This window comes from Cantharellus anzutake (assembly GCF_015039405.1).
Source record: "Cantharellus anzutake strain C23 chromosome Unknown EI90scaffold_32, whole genome shotgun sequence".
In the NCBI taxonomy this organism is placed as follows: Eukaryota; Fungi; Basidiomycota; class Agaricomycetes; order Cantharellales; family Hydnaceae; genus Cantharellus; species Cantharellus anzutake.
The window spans coordinates 425,738-446,667 of NW_024066982.1; the positions used below are offsets into that span (position 1 = coordinate 425,738).

The following is a 20,930-nucleotide window of genomic DNA, read 5'->3' on the forward strand; positions in this document are numbered from 1 at the left end:
ACTCTCGATGCGCGCTATTGGGAGCGTAAATCAGAAGTTACATGTCACACGAAACCCTCTTCCTCTAACGTTTTCGACAAGTCCACCACCGCTTCTCGTTCCGACCCCATCCCTTCCTCCTCCTCTTTCAACTCCGCTTCCGGTAGTAGGCCTCCGAAGGACATTAAGAAGTCTGAGGCCAGCTCCGCTAAACCGGACCTTTCGTCTAAACTCGGAGACAACAGCAAGCTCATGCCACAAGAGCGTAAGCATCGTCTCGACAAGAAACTTTGTACGTTCTGCAGCCAGTCTGGCCATATGGTCAAGGATTGCCCCAAGTCTTCTTCTCGCGCATCTAAGGCCCGTTCGGCCCAGACCGAGGAGCAAGGATCCGCTTCCGCAGAAGCAAAAAATTAGTCCGCACCCCCATGGACTCCGCACGGACCGGGGGTTGCGATCCTTCCTTCCGTGCGCTCAAAGAAGTGCATTTAAACGCGTCTTCCATCTCCGACTTATCCTCCCTCCATATTCCCGTTTCTTTTTCTCTTTCAAATGGTCTATTTTCCCCTCTCAATGTTGACCCCCCAGTTAATGTTCTACCCGTTGTAGATAGTGTTGCTGATGTACCACTCTCTCCTCCGCCCCCTCCAACTACTTCTGTAGATCGATCCACCTCTCTCCATTTCTCTTCCTTCTCTTCTCCTGTCCCTTCTCCTCCGTCCAATAATAAGACACAAAATAAACTTTTTCGCTCCTATGAGAATGTACCCACACTCGTAGACTCTGGGTCTTTGGACTGCTTCATCAACGACACCTTCGTAAAGAAGTTGGCCTTGAAGACATACCAGATTAAACCCCTACAACTATGCCTATTCGACGGTAGCACCAACTCAATCATAACCCGTGCCGTTGATATTCCCCTCCGTTTCGCTTCCAGAAACATCACCCCCATGACTTTCTTTGTCACATCGCTGGATGGATCATGTTCCCTAGTCCTAGGACACAACTGGCTTACCCGCTACAATCCGTTGATTGACTGGGTCTCAAGCAGTATTACGTTCCGAACTTCCGAACCTACCAAGACAGTTACTCCGAGCTCTCCCCCGTCGTCTCCGGTACTATTGCCGTCGTCCGACATCCAACCATCTGATGTTTCGCCAGCACCTCAGTCACAGGCTCCCACTCCCCCGTTACCATCTATCGAGTTCGTCAGCCGTTCCGCATTCGCGAAGGCTTGTCGACTTGAAGGATCGGTATCCTTCAGCCTAACCATCCCTTCCGAGGAAAGCCGCTTGAGGGCTGCCTCATCCCACACCGAGTCCGTTGACCTCTCGGCCGTTCCGAAGGAGTATCACGAGTTCACGGATGTGCTCAGTAAGAGCAAAGCCTCGATGCTGGCACCGCACCGTGAGCACGACCTAAAGATCGACCTTGAGGAAGGCACTTCTCCACCCTTGGGTACTATGTACTCTCTCTCTACTTCGGAACTCGAGGCCCTCCGGGCGTTCTTAGATGAACACCTGGCCTCCGGGTTCATTCGTCCCGCCACCTCCACTCACACAGCACCGGTCCTCTTCGTCCGCAAGAAGGACGGATCCCTCCATCTTTGCGTTGACTTCTGAGGGCTGAACAAGATCACCAAAAAGGATCGCTACCCACTCCCCTGCATCTCCGACCTCCTTGACACACCTAGCCGTGCCATGGTCTACACCAGACTCGACCTCCGGCATGCTTACCACCTGGTTCGCATTGCAGCAGGCGACAAATGGAAGACCTCCTTCCGCATGCGCTATGGTTCCTATGAGTGGCTTGTCATGCCATTCGGTCTCACAAATGCACCCGCGGCCTTCCAGCGATTCGTCAACACGATCTTTGCCGACCTCTTGGACGTTTCTGTGGTAGTCTACCTAGACGACATCCTTACCTACTCGGAAGACATGGCTTCACATCAGGAGCATGTCCAAGAAGTTCTTAGGAGACTCCGCAAACACGGCCTATACGCCAATCCGAAGAAATGCAAGTTTCATACGGACACTACGGAATATCTCGGATACTGCCTCTCTCCCTCTGGACTCACCATGTCCATCGAGAAGGTCAAAGCCGTCCAAGATTGGCCCGAGCCCTGTAAAGTCAAGGATGTCCAATCCTTCCTTGGCTTCGCTAACTTCTATTGGCGTTTCATCCACCAATACTCCGACATTGTGGTCCCCTTGATGCGCCTCATGTGTAAAGGAGCCCCCTGGTTATTCTCTGACGATTGTCGCTCTGCTTTCAACACCTTGAAAGAAGCCTTCACTTCTGCCCCCATCCTCACACATTGGCTACCCGACGCCCCCCTCATTGTAGAAACCGACGCTTCCGATTACGCAATCTCTGGAATCCTGTCCATCCGCTGTGATGACGGAGAGATTCGCCCCATTGCTTTCCGCTCTAGAACACTCTTGGCGCCGGAGCTCAATTATGACACCCATGATAAGGAACTACTCGCCATTCATGATGCATTCCGATCGTGGCGTCATTACCTTGAAGGTTCAGGAACCCCAATTGACGTCGTCACTGACCACAAGAACCTCGAGTATTTTTCCACCACCAAACTCTTGACCCGGCGGCAAGCCCGCTGGTTGGAGTTCCTCTCCCAGTTCCACATGACTGTCCGATTCCGTCCCAGAAGACTCGGAGTAAAACCGGATGCATTGACTAGACACTGGGATGTCTATCCCAAAGAAGGGGATATGGACTACACTCACGTCAATCTGCAGAACTTCCGACCAGTCTTCACTTTGGAGCAGCTCACTGCATCCTTACGAGCTATGTTCCTAGCTGCCACAGTAATCCGAGCAGCCGTACTCGTTGACACAGAGGCTCTTCATCGAGACATCCTAGCCTCCCTCTCCTCTGACACCACAATCTCTTCTCATCTTGCTTCCCCCAACCTCCCCAATTCCCGCTGGTCCGTTGATGCCGAAGGCCTGTTAAGGCTGGACAACCGCATTTATGTCCCGGACTCTAACGATCTCCGTCTCCGCGTTTTGCAAGACAAACACGACCACCAACTTTCCGGGCACTTCGGTCAAAACCGGACCCTGGATCTAGTGCATCGTGAGTATACCTGGCTGGGCATCCGTAACTTCGTCAAGAGTTATGTATCCTCCTGCACTTCTTGTGCCCGTGCCAAAGTCCCCTGTCATAAGCCTTACAGCTTACTCAAACAACTCCCCATCCCCAAACGTCCTTGGAACTCCATCTCCATGGATTTCATCGAACAGCTACCCTCCTCTTCCGGATTCACTTCCATCTTGGTCGTCGTGGACCGCCTGTCCGAACAGTGCATTTTCATCCCTACCCATGACACCATCACCTCTCCGGAACTGGCCAAGCTCTTCCTCCTCCATGTGTTCTCCAAGCATGGAGTTCCTTCCCACGTCACCTCCGACAGGGGTCTGGAGTTTGTCTCTCATTTTTTCCGTTCACCTGGTAAGGCCCTCGACATCCGCCTCCACTTCACCTCCGGTTATCATCCGGAAGGAGATGGTCAGACTGAACGGATGAACCAGACGCTCAAGCAGTACCTGCATATCTACAGTAACTACCAGCAGGACAATTGGTCCGAACTCCTGCCTCTCGCAGAGTTCGCATACAACAACGCTCCGAATGCCACCACGGGCATCTCCCCGTTCTTCGCCAACAAAGGCTACCATCCGAACATCACCGTTCACCTGGAGCGAGACCTGACATCGGTACGCGCCCAAGAGTACTCTGTCGATCTCGACTCCCTCCATCACTTCCTTCGCAAGGAAATGCATCTCGCTCAGATCCGTTATCAGGGTCCCTCAGACTCCCGCCATAGTCCTGCCCCAGCTTTCGAAGTAGGAACCTCGGTCTATGTAAAGGCCAAGTATTTCCGCTCCACCCGACCTTCCAAAAAGCTCTCCAAGAAGAACCTCGGCCCATTTGAGATCATTGCCCATGTTGGAACTCACTCCCTCACTCTCTGCCTGCCGGAAAACATGCGAGCCATTCACCCAGTATTCCATGTCTCGCAGATCGAACCCTCCGTCCCGAACATCATTCCGAACTGCCACCAGCCACCTCCGCCTCCCATAGAAATCAAAGGTGAGATCGAGTTCAAGATCGAGGAGATCCTCGACTCCAAGATCGACCGACGTAGATGCAACAAGCTGCTCTACTTGGTCAAGTGGCTAGGCTATGAAGGGACCAACGAGGAGACACAATGGCTCCTTGCCAGTGAACTCGATCACGCCTCCGACCTCGTCGAAGCGTTCCACTCTCGGTACCCAGCGAAGCCTGGACCCGAAGCCCCTTAGGAACCCCAACTCCTCTCCCATTTCTCCTTTTCCCTCCACTCATCACTTCCATTTTCATTTTCATTTTTTCTTCTGTAAGTACAGCTCCCTTCACCTTACTAATTCTGGGCCTTCAAGGGTTCAGGCCTAAGAAGGGGATACTGTCATATCCACCCCTGGCCATCGACTTCCGGTCCCTCCGATCCCTCCGGTCTACCTCCGCTCCTCCTTCACTAACCTCGGAGCTCCTGTATTCCGCAATCCCCTCAGTACCCCTCGATGGTCACCACCCCCTCCTTTCAACTTATTACCTACGCCTCCCTAAGTATGGAGCCCCGAAGACTTCCGGACAGCTCCGACGTCCGCTAGCGCACTCCCGCCTCCATTGGGCAATACACTCGCCTGCCCTGCAGAGTCCGCCTTCGGGCCTATCCCTCCTTTCCATTTCTGGGTTATCGCCTGCCTTTCTGTTAACCCTGTAACCTGACTCGTCGGTAATATTCAGTCGGCTAATGTTTAACCCCGTTAGCTCCGCTCTGTTCAGCTCCGCCATTTGCGGACCCGTCTTCGCTGTAACCATATATATATCCAACTTGTACATAGGTTACACTTCAGTAATAAAATCGACTAGAGTTTACCCTCTTCAGTTCTGGTGGCCAGTTAGTAAGTTAGGGCATGGACGTGTTTACTAGGCACAGCGCTCCTGGCATAAGTCGCTGAGGCCGAAGCCCTCCATCATGGAGACACTCTTTCGTCTCGACACGGTCTCTGACAGAATGAGCTAACCAATACATTGGGTATAAGCGGAGGTGGGGTCAAAGTCCGAGGTCGGAGCTAAGACCGGAGGTTCCGGAGACAGATGTGAACAGGATTCCAGAGTGGAGGTCCAGAGTCGGGAGCATAGGTGTTGCGTGCTCGTCTGGGAGGTGTCAAGGTTGAGGTTGGACCTGGAATGTTCCGGAGTCGGACCGAAGGTGGTGTCAGAGCCGGAGGTGGGATAACCTCTTGGAAGTCGGCAAGGAGAAGGTGATGGAAGGGGAGTAGGGCTCCAGAGTCAGTTTCAGAGTTCCGGGAGCCCGGAGCGGAGGTTGGGATTGTATGGATATGACAGGTAGGGCATTCGGCCTCAGCGACTCTAAAGGAGCACTGTGCCCCCTAGCTGTCTCTTGGCCCTCATTTCAGACTTACTGAGGTTGCCTTGCTGGGGTCAGGACTTAGGAGGTCATGGTCAAATCGATATTAGAGCTAAGGTACAATAAAGTATCATACAGGATATATATAGGGAGGAAGAATGAATGGGAGCGGACCCGGGGCGAAGGCCGGAGGGTCCGGAAGCAAACATGAATAAGGAGTGGGGTTGGCCACATAGCGGCCAGCAATGACCAAGGGTCAAAACAAACAATAACAGATAAATAAAGGAAGGAGCATAGGGCCACAATAGCGGCGATGGCAATGGTATCGGTGCTGGACTCGGAGTTGGGCCGGACTCAGGGCGGGGAGGTTGGTGTGGCAGTGGGGGAGTCGGTCTAGCATTGGGGAACCATGGGCAAGCAGGGAGTGAGTGGGGAGGCCTCAAGGAGAATAGAGGTGAGGGTCAGGGCTCACGCTCATGCTCGCACAGTGGGATGGGCTCGGGTGGCATCAGGACAGGCCAGGAATGGGCCAGAATGCATGGCCATGACATTAAATCCGCTTAGCGCCAGGGTCTCTGTTCACATGACATAGGCCACTGCTTCCCCCACTGACAACCTGCACCAGTGCAAATATTCACACCAACTCATGGAACACATCTGACCAACATCTGACACAGCATGTAGGACACATGGGGCAATGGCAGGGCATATTTTGGCAGCATGGTGTGAATGCAGGTTATATTGTGGCAAGCATGGACTGAGGCTGAGGACACGAGTTCATGTTCATGTGAATTAGAAGTGAGTAAAGATGGTTCATATAAAAGTTGTTGACAAACAACTGCTGATGTTGGTTTAGAACGTCAACAGGAATGCTGGATTTGTATCGTTCATAGAACATGAGGAAAGTGGTAAGCCTCATATCCACATCTGCCTGTTGGTCTGTACCCTATTCCTGCCTTCTGATGCTAACTGTCAACCAGATATCACAGCTGAGCTAATTTGAACCTCTGAATTGCTTTACATGTGGGGCAGCTTCAATTTGGCTCACTGGCTGGTATTCACTGTGAGTACTTATTACATGAGAGGAGTACAAGGTCTCCAATTCTGTCATTCACTGACATGCATTTCCTCTCAATCCATGATGGTTCAGACACCAAATTTGCCTTGCTCCTGTTGCTAATGTCCCCTGTGTCCCCCAATTCTTCAGCTGTCATGTATGGCAATGAAGACACAGATTGATGTATATTTAATCCATGTGTTCAGTTCGCATCTGTGCTTGGGGTGATCTATCTGTATTATCTGCAGGTCTATGTGAGGGTGGCTCAACTGGGAGTGCCACATTTATTTATTTTATTTTATTCTATTTTCAGGAGTTTCACGGTACCATTGGGTCTGCCAACTTCCTTAAAAAAGCTCAAAATGCTGCCAGATTTGGCAAAGAAGGGGTTCCCTTGATCTCTCTTGATGAGATCCAAACAGCAATTTTTTTTGGAATCGGCTGTACATGAAATGATGTCACCAATGCAATGGACTTTGGTTGTGCCCTGGACAGGGCTGTTTGCATAGAGAGGCTGTGGGCCATAGGGGAGCATCATGGGGACCTGGGAGTCATCCCCTGACAAATTGCCAGAATGGCACAACTCAAATGCCTACAAGATATTAGCCATGGTCATGGCTTGCATTAGGTATTATTGGAAACTGTAACACCTTCTGAATTTGCTGAGAGTTATTAATTGTGTGGTAGGCATTGACTAGAGTAGCTGGAACATGATCTCTGGGTGTTTCAACTGTCATGTCAAGTGTAATATTGGACAGGCTTGCACCTTGCTGCAATTAAGAATAAACCTTGCTTACAATCATTGTTTGCTGTGAGTGCTTGATTGCAAGCTTGAGCATGCATTGAATACCAACATCACATACTTGCCAGAGACCAGTGCAACCTCCAGGTATTTAATCTAGGATAATCCATTGGTACTGTCATATGTATGTATCCATATCAACTCTGCCTGACCTCTGACCTACTCCACCACCATTCTGGTCTCTCTCTGGTTTGACTCCCTCCAGCTTCCTCATCTCCACCTTACCCTTCTGGTCCTCCTCCACCTCCTATCTCCAGTACCATCTCCAGTACCCCCTCCACCCAGCTTAGACCAATAATAATATTCCTATCACCCCTCAATTACTATGGACCTTTGAGGACCTCCACTGTCCTGCAAAGGGTTTTCCATCCCATTATTTCCTGTCATTAATACCCCCTTCATGTACCCACTCCACACACCCCTAATAAGGAGATTGTCTCATGTCCTCAATGACCCGGTTTATGGCTACCATAGTTGATGGCACCTTAGCACAAAATCAATGACTGATAATCCCCCTCAGAGTTTTCACCCCTCCTTCTCAGTGTATGGAACATAGGCACAGAACTCTGCTCTGAGTTGTTGAGGCCAAGGCCCCTCCACTCATCCTCTCCCTCCATCCTCATTCCAGGGTCAGGTCTAATACACCTTGCATATGTTTAACAGGTAGTTATCGAACATCCAGGTTTGGAACTCGAGGTGTGAACAGACCAAACATCCAGCTGCCAGATGCACTCCTGCAGCAGATCAAGTGATAGACATTGCTTCTCAGCATAAAAGTAAGGGACAAGAATGTTTGTGACATAGCCTATCTACTCCCCCGTTCTTATTACTTAGTAATTACATAGTCACTAAATCCTGAAAAGGCACATCGGGTATAGAATTTCCATCTTGATGACCCCTTGCTCATTACAGCCCTCAAATCGCAGGAAAATGATAAGGGTATATGTGACGCTGGAGAGATCGTATATGTGCAAGTTTTGATTCATCATTTTTCCCAAAGCTGACTTTCTCATCCCATAGTCATTCCACGGGGTAAACCAGACCAGGAATCCCCCAAACAATCTCAGGATGGGACGAGACAAAGAAACAATACGCTGGGGAGTGCTCTCAAGATGGGCCCTGTTTTAGGTGCCTCCATCACGACATCGGTGTTAGAAAATCAGACTGAGACGAGCTCGGGTTTTGCGAGTTGGTTGAGGATGGTGATACGTCATTGATAGATAGTGTTAAGCAGTAAATCGATAGTTATCTACCAAGAGTGGGACTGCATATAAATGGCAAACAAGCCCGGGGCGGGGCCACAAATAAGCAGGGTTGATGGCATCGTTGTTATCCGTTAGTCGTGCGGATCGTTGTGTGGACAATAAGTCCAGGGATACTATCACTACATTATCTGCCTGAAATGGAACCAGCCGACCAAGGTTGAGCCTCAATCATCTTCATCGCTGATGTCTAAAGTCAGTTGGGCAGCCCTCGTTGCAGGGTCAGGAATTGCGAGTCCGAACGTTTTTGCGTGATTAGGATAATGCTCAATCAAATGGTTCTTAAGGTTGTGCACGGTCAACATGCTTCCTCCTGATGTCGTCTGTAAACGCATGATGGCTTCCCAAATCTGAAAGGGGTCTATCAGCACTGGGCATCGCTTGAACTCGTGGAAGGGCGTGCGTTGGCAGATTTGACATGTTCCCGCTGAAAATAAATGAAATTGGGATCGCGCTACAAAACAGGTAGCTTACATAAGGCGGGGCCTGCACTTCCAGCGATTGGACGGGACTTGTCGCTGTTCCCATTCGCCGATGACGTCCCTGAGGTGGCGTTCGAATGGAAGTATGATGGAGCACCAAGTTGTTTTTGACGTTTAGGATTGGGAGGCGTCCCGGGGCTCGGCGCACGTTTAATGTTGGAACTTGAGGCTGAATCACTCCTTGAGCTTGGAAGAGTTGAAGTGCTGGACTTTGAGTTGCCAAGAAATATCGCCATTGGGTCTTCCTCAAGCAGCTGCGTTGTGCTAGTGAGCACGGGATTCCCGGCAGATGGTCGGGAGGCAGTTTGTTTCTTCGAGATGCTGCTCGCGCTTGGAACTGGATCCGCCCAAATAATTGACGGGACTGAGACTTTACTAGCACGAACCGGGGCACTACGACTAGCGGCCACCGCATGTCTAGGGACTGCAACGGTTTGCGAGTATTTCATCGCTGGAGCATTGCTGTGCGGGTTGGAAGAATGGCCTTCCGCTGTCGGTGGTGGTTGACCTTTCTCTCTTTTGCGACCCAGTAGAGCCAGGTGCTCATCCAAAGCTCTAACAGCAGCGGCCTAGAAGTCGTCAATGCAGGATAGAGTGCGTTGGTGTGGCAGACCCACCTTTGCTTCCGCCGATTCGGTTGAATCGGGTATCATGTCACGAAGGTCCACAAGAACTCTAGGATCTCTTAATATGCTACACTGACGAGATGGGTGCGAGCCCCGACATAGACGACATGGTTCGCCCCCTCCGGGTCTCTGGACCATTTGAGGCTGATGTAAAATGGTTGATGATGGGTCAGTCTGAACACTGTGGCGCGGTTCTAAGGTTTCTTGCGACCCAAGGAGCAGTTGCATATCGTCAAGATCCATTAATTTCGATCCGGAATTGTCATCGCTGTCTGGAATGGAACCGCTAGCTGAAACGGCAAATTCTGAAACGTCGCTTTCATCGCCTTTTTTGCCTTGTTTGCCAAAGTAGTGGGTCTGCGGAGCATTGAGCTATATGGTCACATATTTGGCTGTCATCTTACTTTTGTTGCCTTTCGACGAACACCTCGCCCTGTTTTCACAGCAGCTAGTCGTGCATCCTCCTCTAGTCGGGACCTCTCGAGAACGCTTGCCCAAAAATCTGCGTCTCCAGCCTGATCCCGTAATGCAGCTGCATCTCCACTTTCCAACGGCATGGCGTCATCCCGCTCCCAAACTTTGGCGAATCCAAAGGACCCTGCTGCTTTGGCTTCTTCGGCCACAGGCCGATGAGCCTCCAGTTCCGCTCGTTCAATCAGCGCATCAATGTCTTTGCTGGTATCTGTGAGGAAGCGAAGAAGCTGCTCAAACCCAGCACCAGCCATTTGACTTGAGATGACTATGATTTATACACTTACAATTCAACTCCGTGCTACTCGTTTCGTCGAACAGGGCTTTCGCGCCATGACTGAGAATGGATTTAACATCCTCGATGTTATCCTTGTCCTCCATCTTCCGTACAATGACGTGATCGAGCACTAATTTTTTCTTTCCGTTATTGATGATCTTTTCCTCCGCGGAGTTCTGGATCACTAAAGTAAAGACAAGAACTGGCTTCTTCTGGCCCATCCGATGCGCTCGAGCGATAGCCTTTAAGAACGGCAGAGTGCGTAAGTGGTGCTCGAATTCCAGCAGTGGGGAAACGCACTTGCAAATCTTGCTGAGGGTTGAAATCGACATCCTAACAAGCGAATAGTGAGTATGCGACAATAAAGTGACGTCTTTTAGTCTCCATACATTAATGATGACAACATCAGCTGACCATAAGTTGATGCCCACTCCTGCGATGGACACGCTAAGAGATAAGAACCCGAGGAAATCACGAAACGCACCTCCTGCTCGTGTCGTCAGTAGATAAATAAAGTAGTCGGAATCAGGTGCATTGAAGGCGTCCATGTCTTTCTGCCTCTGCGCCTGTGGTGTGTTCCCATCCTGAGAAAGCGTGAGGACTTGAAGCGTTGTTAGTGCATTCGCGCTTACTAGTCTGAGGTACTTGATTCCTTCCCCACCGAGAAAATCCTCTACGATGTTGAGGTGGATTACAAACTTAAAACATAGGTTCTGAGTGTCGTAGTTGATCTCAATGTTCAGACACTCGTACCTGGCTAAAGAGAAGGACTCGATGGCCCTTTGCTTTGAGTTTGGGTAACATCATTTGCAGAAACCGTAGTTTTGCGCTGGCTTCTACTAGCTGACGATGGGCTTCCTTGTTTGATAGATTAGGAGGTTCAATATCGCTATTAACCAAGTAAGGATGTTGCATGCATCTTAGGGGCCACCAAGCTCAGAAATGGGCAGAGTCATGCAAAGAAACGACGCACTTTCTAATGTTCATCAATGCGTTGTTCATGTTCGTGTTAGTCTTGACTGTAGAATTAGCTTTAGAGACTGATTGTGCCAGGATGGCAAGAACCTGGGGGTTCTGTGCTACACAAGGGGTTATTGGTTTTAGGTAAGAGGAACTAAGCAGTGTTCCACACATACACATTATGGATTTGTACACTTCTTTTTGTAGTTTTGTCATGGTAATTGGCACAATGACTTCATGCTTGAGGTGCGTTAGGACAAGTGCATACTGGAGGTTGATTGACTGACCTTCCGCGGCAAATCCTTCATGACTTCAGCCTTGATTCGTCGAAGGAAGTAAGGGCGAAGTAATTCGTGCAGCTCGCTAACGAGTTGTTCAGTTAGAACCTCAAATCTTCTCTCGAGAGCGTTCAAGTTATTCCACTTGGAAGGGTCCAGGAGATTCATAAGGTTGAAAACCTCTCGGACGTTGTTATTGATGGGAGTCCCAGTCATAAGTATGCGCTGGATTGAGTTAAGTTCCTTCAGCCGCCTGAAAAGCAAACTTGAATCCGACTTGACTACGCTACATGTAAGTCAATGTATAAATTCCTAGAACCGACCGCACGCACCACGTTGTCCTTCGTCGATTACCACAACCTCCCAACGCGGAACAGATTTGAAAACCGAATTGAAGTCACGAGGATTCGTGATGGCTTCGTAGGTGCCGATGAGGACGTGATACGCAAGACTTCCATTTTCATGATAGAGCTCGTAGTTTTGGATGATATCGCGTGACTCTGCGGAGCCCGAAAACATGACGACCCTCACATGAGGTGCCCATGTTTCAAACTCGCGAACCCAGTTGGCAATAGTCGAGTTGGGGACAACAATAAGATTCGGAAATATCTGTCGATCCTTGACTAATTTTCCGATCAAAGATATAATTTGTATCGTTTTCCCCTTAAACGAATGTTTGAAACGAACAGGAAGTTCACTATGTCAAGCACTCACCAACCCCATTTCATCCGCAAGAATGCAAGGCTGTTTGTTCCACCAGTTTTGCCATAACCAAGTAAAGCCTTCAAGCTACACCCGACGTTAAGAATGCAAATCATCATTTTGAACAGAGTCTGATACCTGAAATGGCTTGAGTTTGAGGTGAGGGACTTCAACCCAGTCGGGTTGCGAGAGGATTTTGAATTGCTTGGGAGCTCTTGCGTCTCTTTTCTCCGCCTCTGCCGGTGTCAGGATTGGAACGACAGTTTCTTTGGCAGTAATATATCTCGCGAAAGCCTTCTCGAAAAGCCCACAACCATCTGCCTCTCTTGGTGGCGAATCCCAGGTGGCTTTAATGAGAGTACTGAGTTGGGCAAATGTCATTGACATGCAAGGCTTACCATCAGAGTACGCCAAATCTTGCCATTTGATGTACGCCCAGACAACATCCTTGGAGTCGTCTTGGGCAATCTTCCCCGTACGGCGTTTCCTCTGTGTATAAGTCTCTGTCAACGAAAGATTGGGCTCTTCGCCATCGACTAATGTATTTCGAGCGATAATATTCGCATCAAGCATTGTCCCGTCGTCGTATACCTCACTATCTGAGGTGACGATGGAACGAGCGGGTCGTCTCTTCGCTTTACTTGGCTGGGGTGGTTTCCAGAATCTCACATCCAGAATTCGATCCACCAAGAGCCACGCAGGAGGAATGAGAGCAACGGCATTAGGTACCGGTCCTGGTGGACCATCCACAATGCGCTCCTCATCACTTTCACCCTCAGGCTCAATCACTTGGCGATTTCGGGCACGTTGCGGTGATGAAAGGTCGTCAGGCTTGGTATGGATCTCCAGAGCGACTTTGGTATGGTCACGGTTATCATCTAGCAGTTTGATCCTGGCACCTTTCCTGAGGAAACCCGACAGTTTGTGATGTGCACGGGAAAGCAGGAAGAGGTGAGGCACCCATTCCACATGCCTAGAAATGATGCAAACGCTTCGCATCATGCGCTTGAAATATTGGGTGGAGTAAGAGCTAACCTGTAACTTTTACCTACCCACTTGACCAGGTATTCTCGCGGTAAGGCACTCTTAATTGGAGGCACTTGGCCTTTGGGGAGATTTGGCGCAACCGCGTTTGGTGGATAAGGCCTCCAAGCCAATATCTTATCAACAACTCCCCAAGAGTGGCAATCCTTGCATTTCCATCCAAATTTGTGATACTCTCGCGCGATATCCCTAGCAGATAACATTACGCTTTCATCGGCTTGTAAAGGGGGGAGATGTTGATAATGTGCTGCACGACGACACGAGGCGCAACGGAACAATAATGAGCGGATTGGAATCTTAGCGTTGGAACGTTGTGGCGAGTCAGACGTAAGACTGGCCGGTGGACTAGTAGCATGTTCCAATGTACCTTCAGAGGCTGGGGCAGGGGAAGACGATCGAAGCGTTGTGAGATGATCGGGTTCAGGCTTGGCTGGTGCGGCTGTCGGTAGATCATCCTTGCAACAAACAAAACATAGCTTCGAGATGTTACAATCCGCACAGACGAAGTATGTCATCTCCCTCTCCCCAATCCGATGGCGCTTCGGCGGGGAAAGGGGCAGCTCTTCATCGTCACTCATGGCCTCGATTGCCGCTGTGTAGTTTTTTGCTTCACGATTACGCACCCCGTGAACTATTTCGGCCCGCTGGACGTCGGGAAGGCATCCGAAATGATATGTCATGGTGCAGGATGTGCAGGCAACCCATCCGGCCTGTTTCTCAAGTAGTTGTTCTTCATCTAGCACGTCTTCCCTTTTCCTTCCCCTCCTCTTTTCGAGACGCCTGCGTTCGATGTGGGTCGGTTCACCTAAGCACTTAAGACAGACATTCCTATGTTGACAAAGAGGTGCGAATCCCATGCTCATCATCACGGATGGGGTATCTCTAACCACCCCAACCTCAGGATTGATCGTTTCGAATTTAGGTGCCCCAGGAATACGGATAACCAACGGAGGAATTTTCCCACCAATTTCCTCCTTTGGATCGCTGGGAATGACAGAAATGGAAGGTGATGTAGCGGAATAGTTTGTGGTGGAGCCACGAAGCTTTCTTGGGCTGAAGTTGAGCTTCTGGGCATTGGTTCGAGTTGAGCGTCGCTGAGGTTTGCCATCTTCTGAAGTGCTTCCCTCGTAAGATAACAAGCTGTCACTGTCACTAGGTTGGGTAAACGTCTCGGACTGAAACGTTTCTGGGTCCTTCCGCGCTCGTCGCCTCGGTTGAACCCTGCTCGCGGAGGGAGCTTGTGATGATGGGCGATCTCTTGGTCGGACGAAGCTATCCCAAGGATCAAAGGGTTCCAAACGATTTTCGGACTTAAGCTCGACTTCGTCGATTGATGCAATGTAAGAGGCGCGATGGACTGCAAATTAAACCCATGCTTACCGTACTCTTCCAAGAGACCAGGGTATTCTTCTAACTGTTCACGGGTAAACTGATTTTATGTGTGCGTCAGAGAAGCCGAGACAATTGATCGTCGCAAGTCCCAACCTTCTGAATGACTTCACTTCTTAAACGAGCATAGTACCATGTAACACCGCCAAATTTATACTCGCCTACCACTTCCTGCAGTTCGAGGTCGATCTTGTCACCAAAAGACGATTCGGATGGATTGTTTTCCATTCTTCCCGCCCCGACATCCGATGGTGCTTGGGAAGGTGCTGGACTAATTCCGGTCAAGTCAATCACTGGTTCATCATTGCCATTCATCAGAAAGTTTTCAAAAAACCCATTGTAACCCGCAGTACTGACCTTCCGAGCCGTCATCGATATTTGTGTACGGGATTTCAACCCAGAATGTCCTCCCAGGGGTTAAACGGAGGTCACGGCTGCTGATCATTTGAGAAGGCGGTTCGCCTCCCTCAATAGACGCGTCCATTTTCGCGTGCACCAGTAGGATGTGCGGAAAGACGCGGGCACGATTGCGAAGAGGTGCGCGTTGGCAGAGTGTAAAACAGGTCTCGAACGAACCGCGCAAGGCAAGTTGGGATCTACTACGGAATTATCCGGTCACATTTTTAGATTGACAATATCATTCAAGATGAGCCTTTTTGGATATCAACAATGGGATGCATGAAGCAATCCTGAAGAATCGAGGATTGTGTATGAATTTTTTTGGAAAATCGCCCAGACTAAGTTCCTTTAACCACCCCAGTTCCCCTTCCGACATAGAAATGGGCCTTACGGGAGCATTGTCTAACGGTGGAGAACAAGCTATGTGGCTAGGTAGGCAACATGTGGCAAAGGGGGGCGGCGGCAGGTGTTCTATTTGAACATCTACAGACATGACTTATACTTATCATCATTACACTAACACGCTGGGAATTACTGCGTGAGTCTCTGTGCTTCAAGAGTCTATCATATTTGAACCAGCACCTGGGGCTTTTTTGCCCTCCACTTCGTCTGCGAGCATGTCTGCAATGCTAAGATAGAACGTGGAAGGCTTGAACTTGATAGATTTCCCGGTCTATTCGGATGCGCTTTCAGAGACCTGAACACTTCCTTACTTCCTTACTAGGAACCACGCACCAAGCCCGCCCAAGCATATCGTGCGGCGCTGATCCAACCGATCTATGTAGGGCAAATATGGCTGACTGGTGAATTGGAAGCCGTAATTTATAGCTCACTAGGTCAATATGGTTGACGTCTTCCAATGTCCCCATATACTTTCCCCCTGGAATTGATGGTCCGAGTCAGAAATAAGTGAAAGAAGTGTACTCACAACGAACTTACACTGAGAGGAGGTCACAGAGACAAGACCATCATTTGGCCCTTCCTTCTCTAGAATGACAGAATGAGGGAACTTGAAGGCATCCAACAATCTTGGGGTAAATGCGGCGCCATAAGAGAAGTATTTGACATCGTCAGCATCCGGCGTTGAATCGTTAAAGTCCATCATGGCTCCCAAAGTCAAGGTCTCAAAAGCGGTACCGTCTCCCCCTCCAATGGGTAATTTATCTAAAAGCGCGAGAAGTGATGGCATCCGCTCTCCTAATGACCAGAGTCCCTCAGCTCCCAAATCACGCAGTCTGAAACATGCTCACTCCCAAGAACATGAAGGAAGTAGTCTGCAAACGAGGATCCTCTGTGTGGTGTTGCAATGGTGGTTACTGATATAGGAGTGAATCTGTCACTGCGAAGGTGTGTCACTAGATATCGACAATCCAATCCCCCTGGGAAAAGCATTAGCCTAATAATATCACATTACGATCTGGACTGACCATCGAGTGGCCTATGAATATCAGGAAAGGAAACTAAATGCGTATCATCTTGAATGCTGACAGGCCCATACCTATCAAATGCACCCTTCTTCCAGGGAAATTCTGGAAAGGATGTGACCAGGTTTCATGGCCCTTGGCCGGAGAGCAAGCCAGCAATCATCATACCTCGGATACGGTCCTCTCAAGGACTCTCGCCCTTTCTTGAATGCTGCTTGTTGCCGGCACCCGAGTAATCAGGACTTCGCACCCCGCAGCTTCCAAAGCTTCCTTGATTCCGCGCCAATAAGATATCGCTACTGTCGCCACATTTATTAAGTCGAATCCTAAAAGGCCGTGCACCAGCACTAAAGGCTCCTTCGGAGCACGATCTGTAATTCGTGTTGAGGTCATATGTCTGGCACGCCATATGAAAAGCTTACATCGCTTCCGGATTTTGGCTTCAGACCTTTCTTGGCTATCTCCTTGATCTTGCTCCTTCAATGATGGCTCTACATCTTCTAGATGTCGAAACCACCAACCAGAGGAACCACTTGGCCTCTGATTGCTGGACGCCGATGTACTGAACCCCTTCCTTTGGATCTCCCGGAGAACATCTAATGATGATACTGTGGGATATGCTTTACGGAGTGATGTGGGCCGTACAGGCGTCTTGGACTTGTAGTCCAAGTTGGAAGCAGGGTCAGAGGGCGGTGGAAGCAGACTGAACTTGTAGGGTGTAAATGAGGGACTCGGAAGGACCGTCTCCCGAGCAAGGCTCGGGAGTGGAGGACGCAGTGGTGATAAATCTTTCAGAAGAGTCGGTCCCGTGCCAAAGACCCAGCACTTATGCAACGAAGACTGCGAATCTTTGGGACAACGATCTTTTGTATAGTCGAACATTTCATCCTCCATTGCATCCTGCAATGCAGCGGCGGTTCGTTCGCGAAGGGTCCGAACCTGACGATCAGGTTGAGAAATTGTGTTGCCATGAGAGTCCACCTCTACCAGCTCGTAACCCCGCGTGCCACGCGTTGGTGAAGAAGGGGTGGTCAGTGGTGATCTAAAAGGCTGAGTGTGCATCCTGCTCGAAAAGGAATATCTTCGATGGCGCCCCATGGCTCGCAGTAGGTCCGGCGTTTTTGAGTTATTAGGATCACCCAGAAGGTCCGAGTCTACTGATGGCACTATCTGATAGGGATGCGGAATACACGTTGTTTTCTGAGTTACCCTTTGTTCAGAGTTTTGTTTGTTGTTTTATTCTGGATTGTTAACCTGCAAAGCCTCAGGCTGCTCACACGAGCACCGAGGGCAGGGGTCTCGAGAAAAATACGTGCAAATAAAGTAAAAAAATAACAGATAAGCCCCATCACTTACAAATGTTCGGATATATATTGTGTTGCTGGTGCCAAAAATGGGAGGGGTTCCGTGTAAGGTAGTCACGGGTAGATTTCTACCCGGAGCATGTAAGTACTGGGGCAACCGAAGGTTGCGACCACGCCTCTATGTGGCTGAGCTTTCTGTTCAAAATGAAGCCAGCTATGGCAGGACGTTTCCCTCTGTGCACAATAAAGATGGCATGCAAATAGACATGGGGTATTGTTTTTGGAAGCCCATATTAGTGCACCTTTGGTTTACTTTTGCTTTATTGTTGAGATATTGGTCAAGGTCATAGCAAAAAACATTGAAGATAGCATTACAGCGGATTCCGAAATAATAAAAGTTGAACAAGCGAAGACCCTGTTCAACCCGAATTGGCAAGAAGTAATGATGTTGAGTCACCAAAAGGGGAGCGCTGTGTTTCCTGTTGATGTACTCCATCAATATACTTGTCAATATGCTGTCAATATACCCGGCCACCTATTACATTCATTTCGGACTATTCCGCTCCCATCACGAAAGCTATATTGACGGGAAGCACAAGCACCTCCCCTTTAGAGACTTGATATCATTGGTACATAATTTACTGCACTAACTACTTTGGGTTGAACAGGGTCTTCTCTCATTCAACTTTTCTCCATTATTTCGGAATCTGCCGTAACTTAAAAATCGACACCAACTAATACCTAGATAGGGAAATTATAATTCAGTTCTAGGGGCAAAATACTATGAAATGGAGGAGAATTTTGGGCTCAAAATTTGGGAGCATTGAATGCTTGCAGAAGTTGCCAAAGTGATTTAAAGGTTCCACCAAAAATGCATCTGCAGCCCCACAGTGTAAGGGGTTGGTGTAGGTTCCAACCCCAGTTCTCCTCAATCCTCAGGTCATCAATAAAGTTGAGCTGTATGGAGCTTTAATTATCAATGATGGGGAGGATAAGGAGTTCTGTTCCTTTTCCCAAATTCCCACATTATTGTATATACATTGTTTATACATGTTTATTATGAGACACATATTGTCAGGGTCTGTCCCTCATCCAGAGGGGATGTAGCAATGAGGCCCAGGAGTGGCACTGGAGAGTCTTCTCCAGCCACTAATTCCTCAAAGTCGCTGAGGGGACTTGCCCTGGGCTTCACAGGGAATGAGTTGAGAAGAAGGGTAACCTTCTCAACCCCCTGTGAGGCCGCTACAAAAGGAGCCTGAGAACTGTGCAGTTGTCGGGTCTTTCCCGAGTTTCCATATTAGGTACCGTGGGAAGATTCTGGGCAAGCTGCTCACCCAGAACGTTCCCACGGTTGTGGCTGTGCTGGTTTCTGGGCGAGTTGCTCGCCCAGAACATTCCCATGGGTTCACGTACCTGTACTATTGTGGAACAGTGGAGGAAAAATGGGGAAAAATGTGGTTAGGAGGGGAAGGGGTGTCTGAGGGTGTGTGGGGTCGAGGGCTGTGCCCTGACATCACCCCCCCTCTATGCCACTTCGCCTCGAAGTGGCTGTGGTCCTTGGTTGAGGGGGTTCTCTTGTCCTCATTGGTCTGGGGGCTTCCGGGTGGGTTTGGTGGAACTCCTTTACGAGGTCTGGGGAGTTCTCCAGGTTTTCCCTGGGGAGCCATTCATTTTCCAAGTTTGGCCAGCCAGAGAATTTGACAAAGTACCAGAGCCATCTGTACCGGTACCTGGAGTCCAAGATTTTCTCCACCTCATACTCCTCTTCCCCATTTACAATGTCCGGGCCCGGGAGTGGGTCTGTACAGTGTTTGGAGATTCTATCTGGGGTATAGGGGTGGGTGTTTGAGACCGAGACCACTGGGTGGATTCCTCTCTGTTGGGTTGTAAGCTGTAGCTTTACTGCTGCTGGGGATACCACTTTGATGATCTAGAACAGGCCGATCCATTTATGGTCAAGCTTCTTGGTTGGTTGGTCTGTTGTGTAGTTTTGAGTGTTGAGCCAGACCTTGTCTCCGACTTGGTACACTGGTGCTGCCTTCCAGTTCCTGTCATAGTACCATGCCATCTCTTCTTATGCATGCTCCAGTGCCGCCTTTGCTTCCTCTTGCATTTTCATCATCTGAGAGGCAAAGTCGTTGGCCCCTTCAACTTCAGATGTGCAGGTCAGTTCAGTCCCCATGCATAGGTGTTGCCTGGAGTCGAGTTCGAAAGGAGTGCAGCAGGTGGAGGAGTGGATGCGGTTGTTGTAGGCAAACTCAGCAAGCGGCAGCCAGTCAGCCCAGTCATCCTGCCTGTGGTTGACAAACACCTGGAGGTAGGTATCTATTTCCTGGTTGACATGCTCCGTCTGGCCATCAGTCTGTGGGTGGTAGGCTGTCGAAGGGGCAAGCTTGATCCCTAGGAGGTCTGCCAGCTCCCTAGAGAAGCGGGAGACAAATGCACTGCCTCGGTCACTGAGTACCTCCTCTGGGAGGCCATGGTGCCTCCAGACATGTTCTAGAAAGAGCCAGGCTACACCTGCTGAGTCCATTGTAGTGACTGTGGGGATTGCATGGATGTGCTTGGAGAGTCGGTCCACCACTACCAGGATTGTGTTATACCCTTTGGAATCTGGGAGTTTGCCAATGGTGTCTACTGAGATCACTTGCCATCTGCGGGAGGGGATCTTGTTTGGAATAAGCTTCCTGACCTTCCGAGATGGGAATGTCTTCACTCTGTTGCAGGTATCGCATCCTGAGACGTACTGAGCAATGTACTGTGTGTCAGGGACGCGTCTGGGGTGGAGGGGGCCCGGCTGTAGCGCCTGGCAGAGGGACCCTCTCGGGGGACGAAGCGGGCGCACGTACTGATGGGCCCGATCTGGGACTGTAGTCCCTGGCCACTTAGACTGAAGTGGAAAACGTGAGAAGAAGGTTACTTCTTCAGTTCCCACTTCAGGTACATTTATGTACATGCAGCTTGGGTCACATGACGGGTGCCACGTCATCTACAGAGAGAGCCGCAGCCATCTGGGTATCCCCGCGGGGGATCCTGA

General features: G+C 49.7%; 2 protein-coding genes across 2 annotated transcripts; both read right to left on the reverse strand.

The window, feature by feature from the left end:
* Positions 1 to 8,459: 8,459 nt before the first annotated feature.
* EI90DRAFT_3155491 (SNF2 family N-terminal domain-containing protein) lies at positions 8,460 to 15,366 on the reverse strand. Its single transcript, XM_039066002.1, has 20 exons — positions 15,124 to 15,366; positions 14,863 to 15,059; positions 14,758 to 14,806; positions 13,369 to 14,698; positions 12,732 to 13,306; positions 12,472 to 12,680; positions 12,346 to 12,420; positions 11,964 to 12,294; positions 11,641 to 11,912; positions 11,530 to 11,593; positions 11,367 to 11,472; positions 11,147 to 11,312; positions 11,026 to 11,091; positions 10,783 to 10,977; positions 10,694 to 10,726; positions 10,404 to 10,635; positions 10,050 to 10,327; positions 9,637 to 10,002; positions 9,012 to 9,588; positions 8,460 to 8,964 (listed from the first exon to the last, which is right to left on the reverse strand). The coding sequence occupies exons 1-20, from the start codon at positions 15,248 to 15,250 to the stop codon at positions 8,705 to 8,707; spliced, it is 5,508 nt and encodes a 1,835-aa protein (XP_038914682.1). The 5' UTR covers positions 15,251 to 15,366; the 3' UTR covers positions 8,460 to 8,704.
* Positions 15,367 to 15,663: 297 nt separating this feature from the next.
* EI90DRAFT_3063261 (Alpha/Beta hydrolase protein) lies at positions 15,664 to 18,014 on the reverse strand. The gene is made up of 9 exons (XM_039060718.1): positions 17,012 to 18,014; positions 16,758 to 16,960; positions 16,664 to 16,694; positions 16,592 to 16,603; positions 16,416 to 16,544; positions 16,105 to 16,362; positions 15,999 to 16,045; positions 15,901 to 15,942; positions 15,664 to 15,838 (listed from the first exon to the last, which is right to left on the reverse strand). Exons 1-9 carry the CDS (start codon positions 17,685 to 17,687, stop codon positions 15,719 to 15,721), a joined length of 1,518 nt encoding a protein of 505 aa, XP_038914683.1. The 5' UTR covers positions 17,688 to 18,014; the 3' UTR covers positions 15,664 to 15,718.
* Between the last annotated feature and the right edge of the window lie 2,916 nt (positions 18,015 to 20,930).

Bases quoted from the DNA above. Each gene is read 5' to 3' on its own strand.
- EI90DRAFT_3155491 (XM_039066002.1), bottom strand. From the start codon at position 15,250: ATGGACGCGTCTATTGAGGGAGGCGAACCGCCTTCTCAAATGATCAGC. The intron at 13,307-13,368 runs GTTAGCTCTTAC...CATCATTTCTAG, and splicing joins TGGGTAGGTAAAAGTTACAG to GCATGTGGAATGGGTGCCTC. The intron at 10,636-10,693 runs GTGCGTTTCCCC...CCGTTCTTAAAG, and splicing joins ACCCTCAGCAAGATTTGCAA to GCTATCGCTCGAGCGCATCG.
- EI90DRAFT_3063261 (XM_039060718.1), bottom strand. From the start codon at position 17,687: ATGGGGCGCCATCGAAGATATTCCTTTTCGAGCAGGATGCACACTCAG. The intron at 16,046-16,104 runs GTAAGTTCGTTG...CATCAATTCCAG, and splicing joins CTCTGTGACCTCCTCTCAGT to GGGGAAAGTATATGGGGACA. The intron at 15,839-15,900 runs GTGCGTGGTTCC...GCATCCGAATAG, and splicing joins GATATGCTTGGGCGGGCTTG to ACCGGGAAATCTATCAAGTT.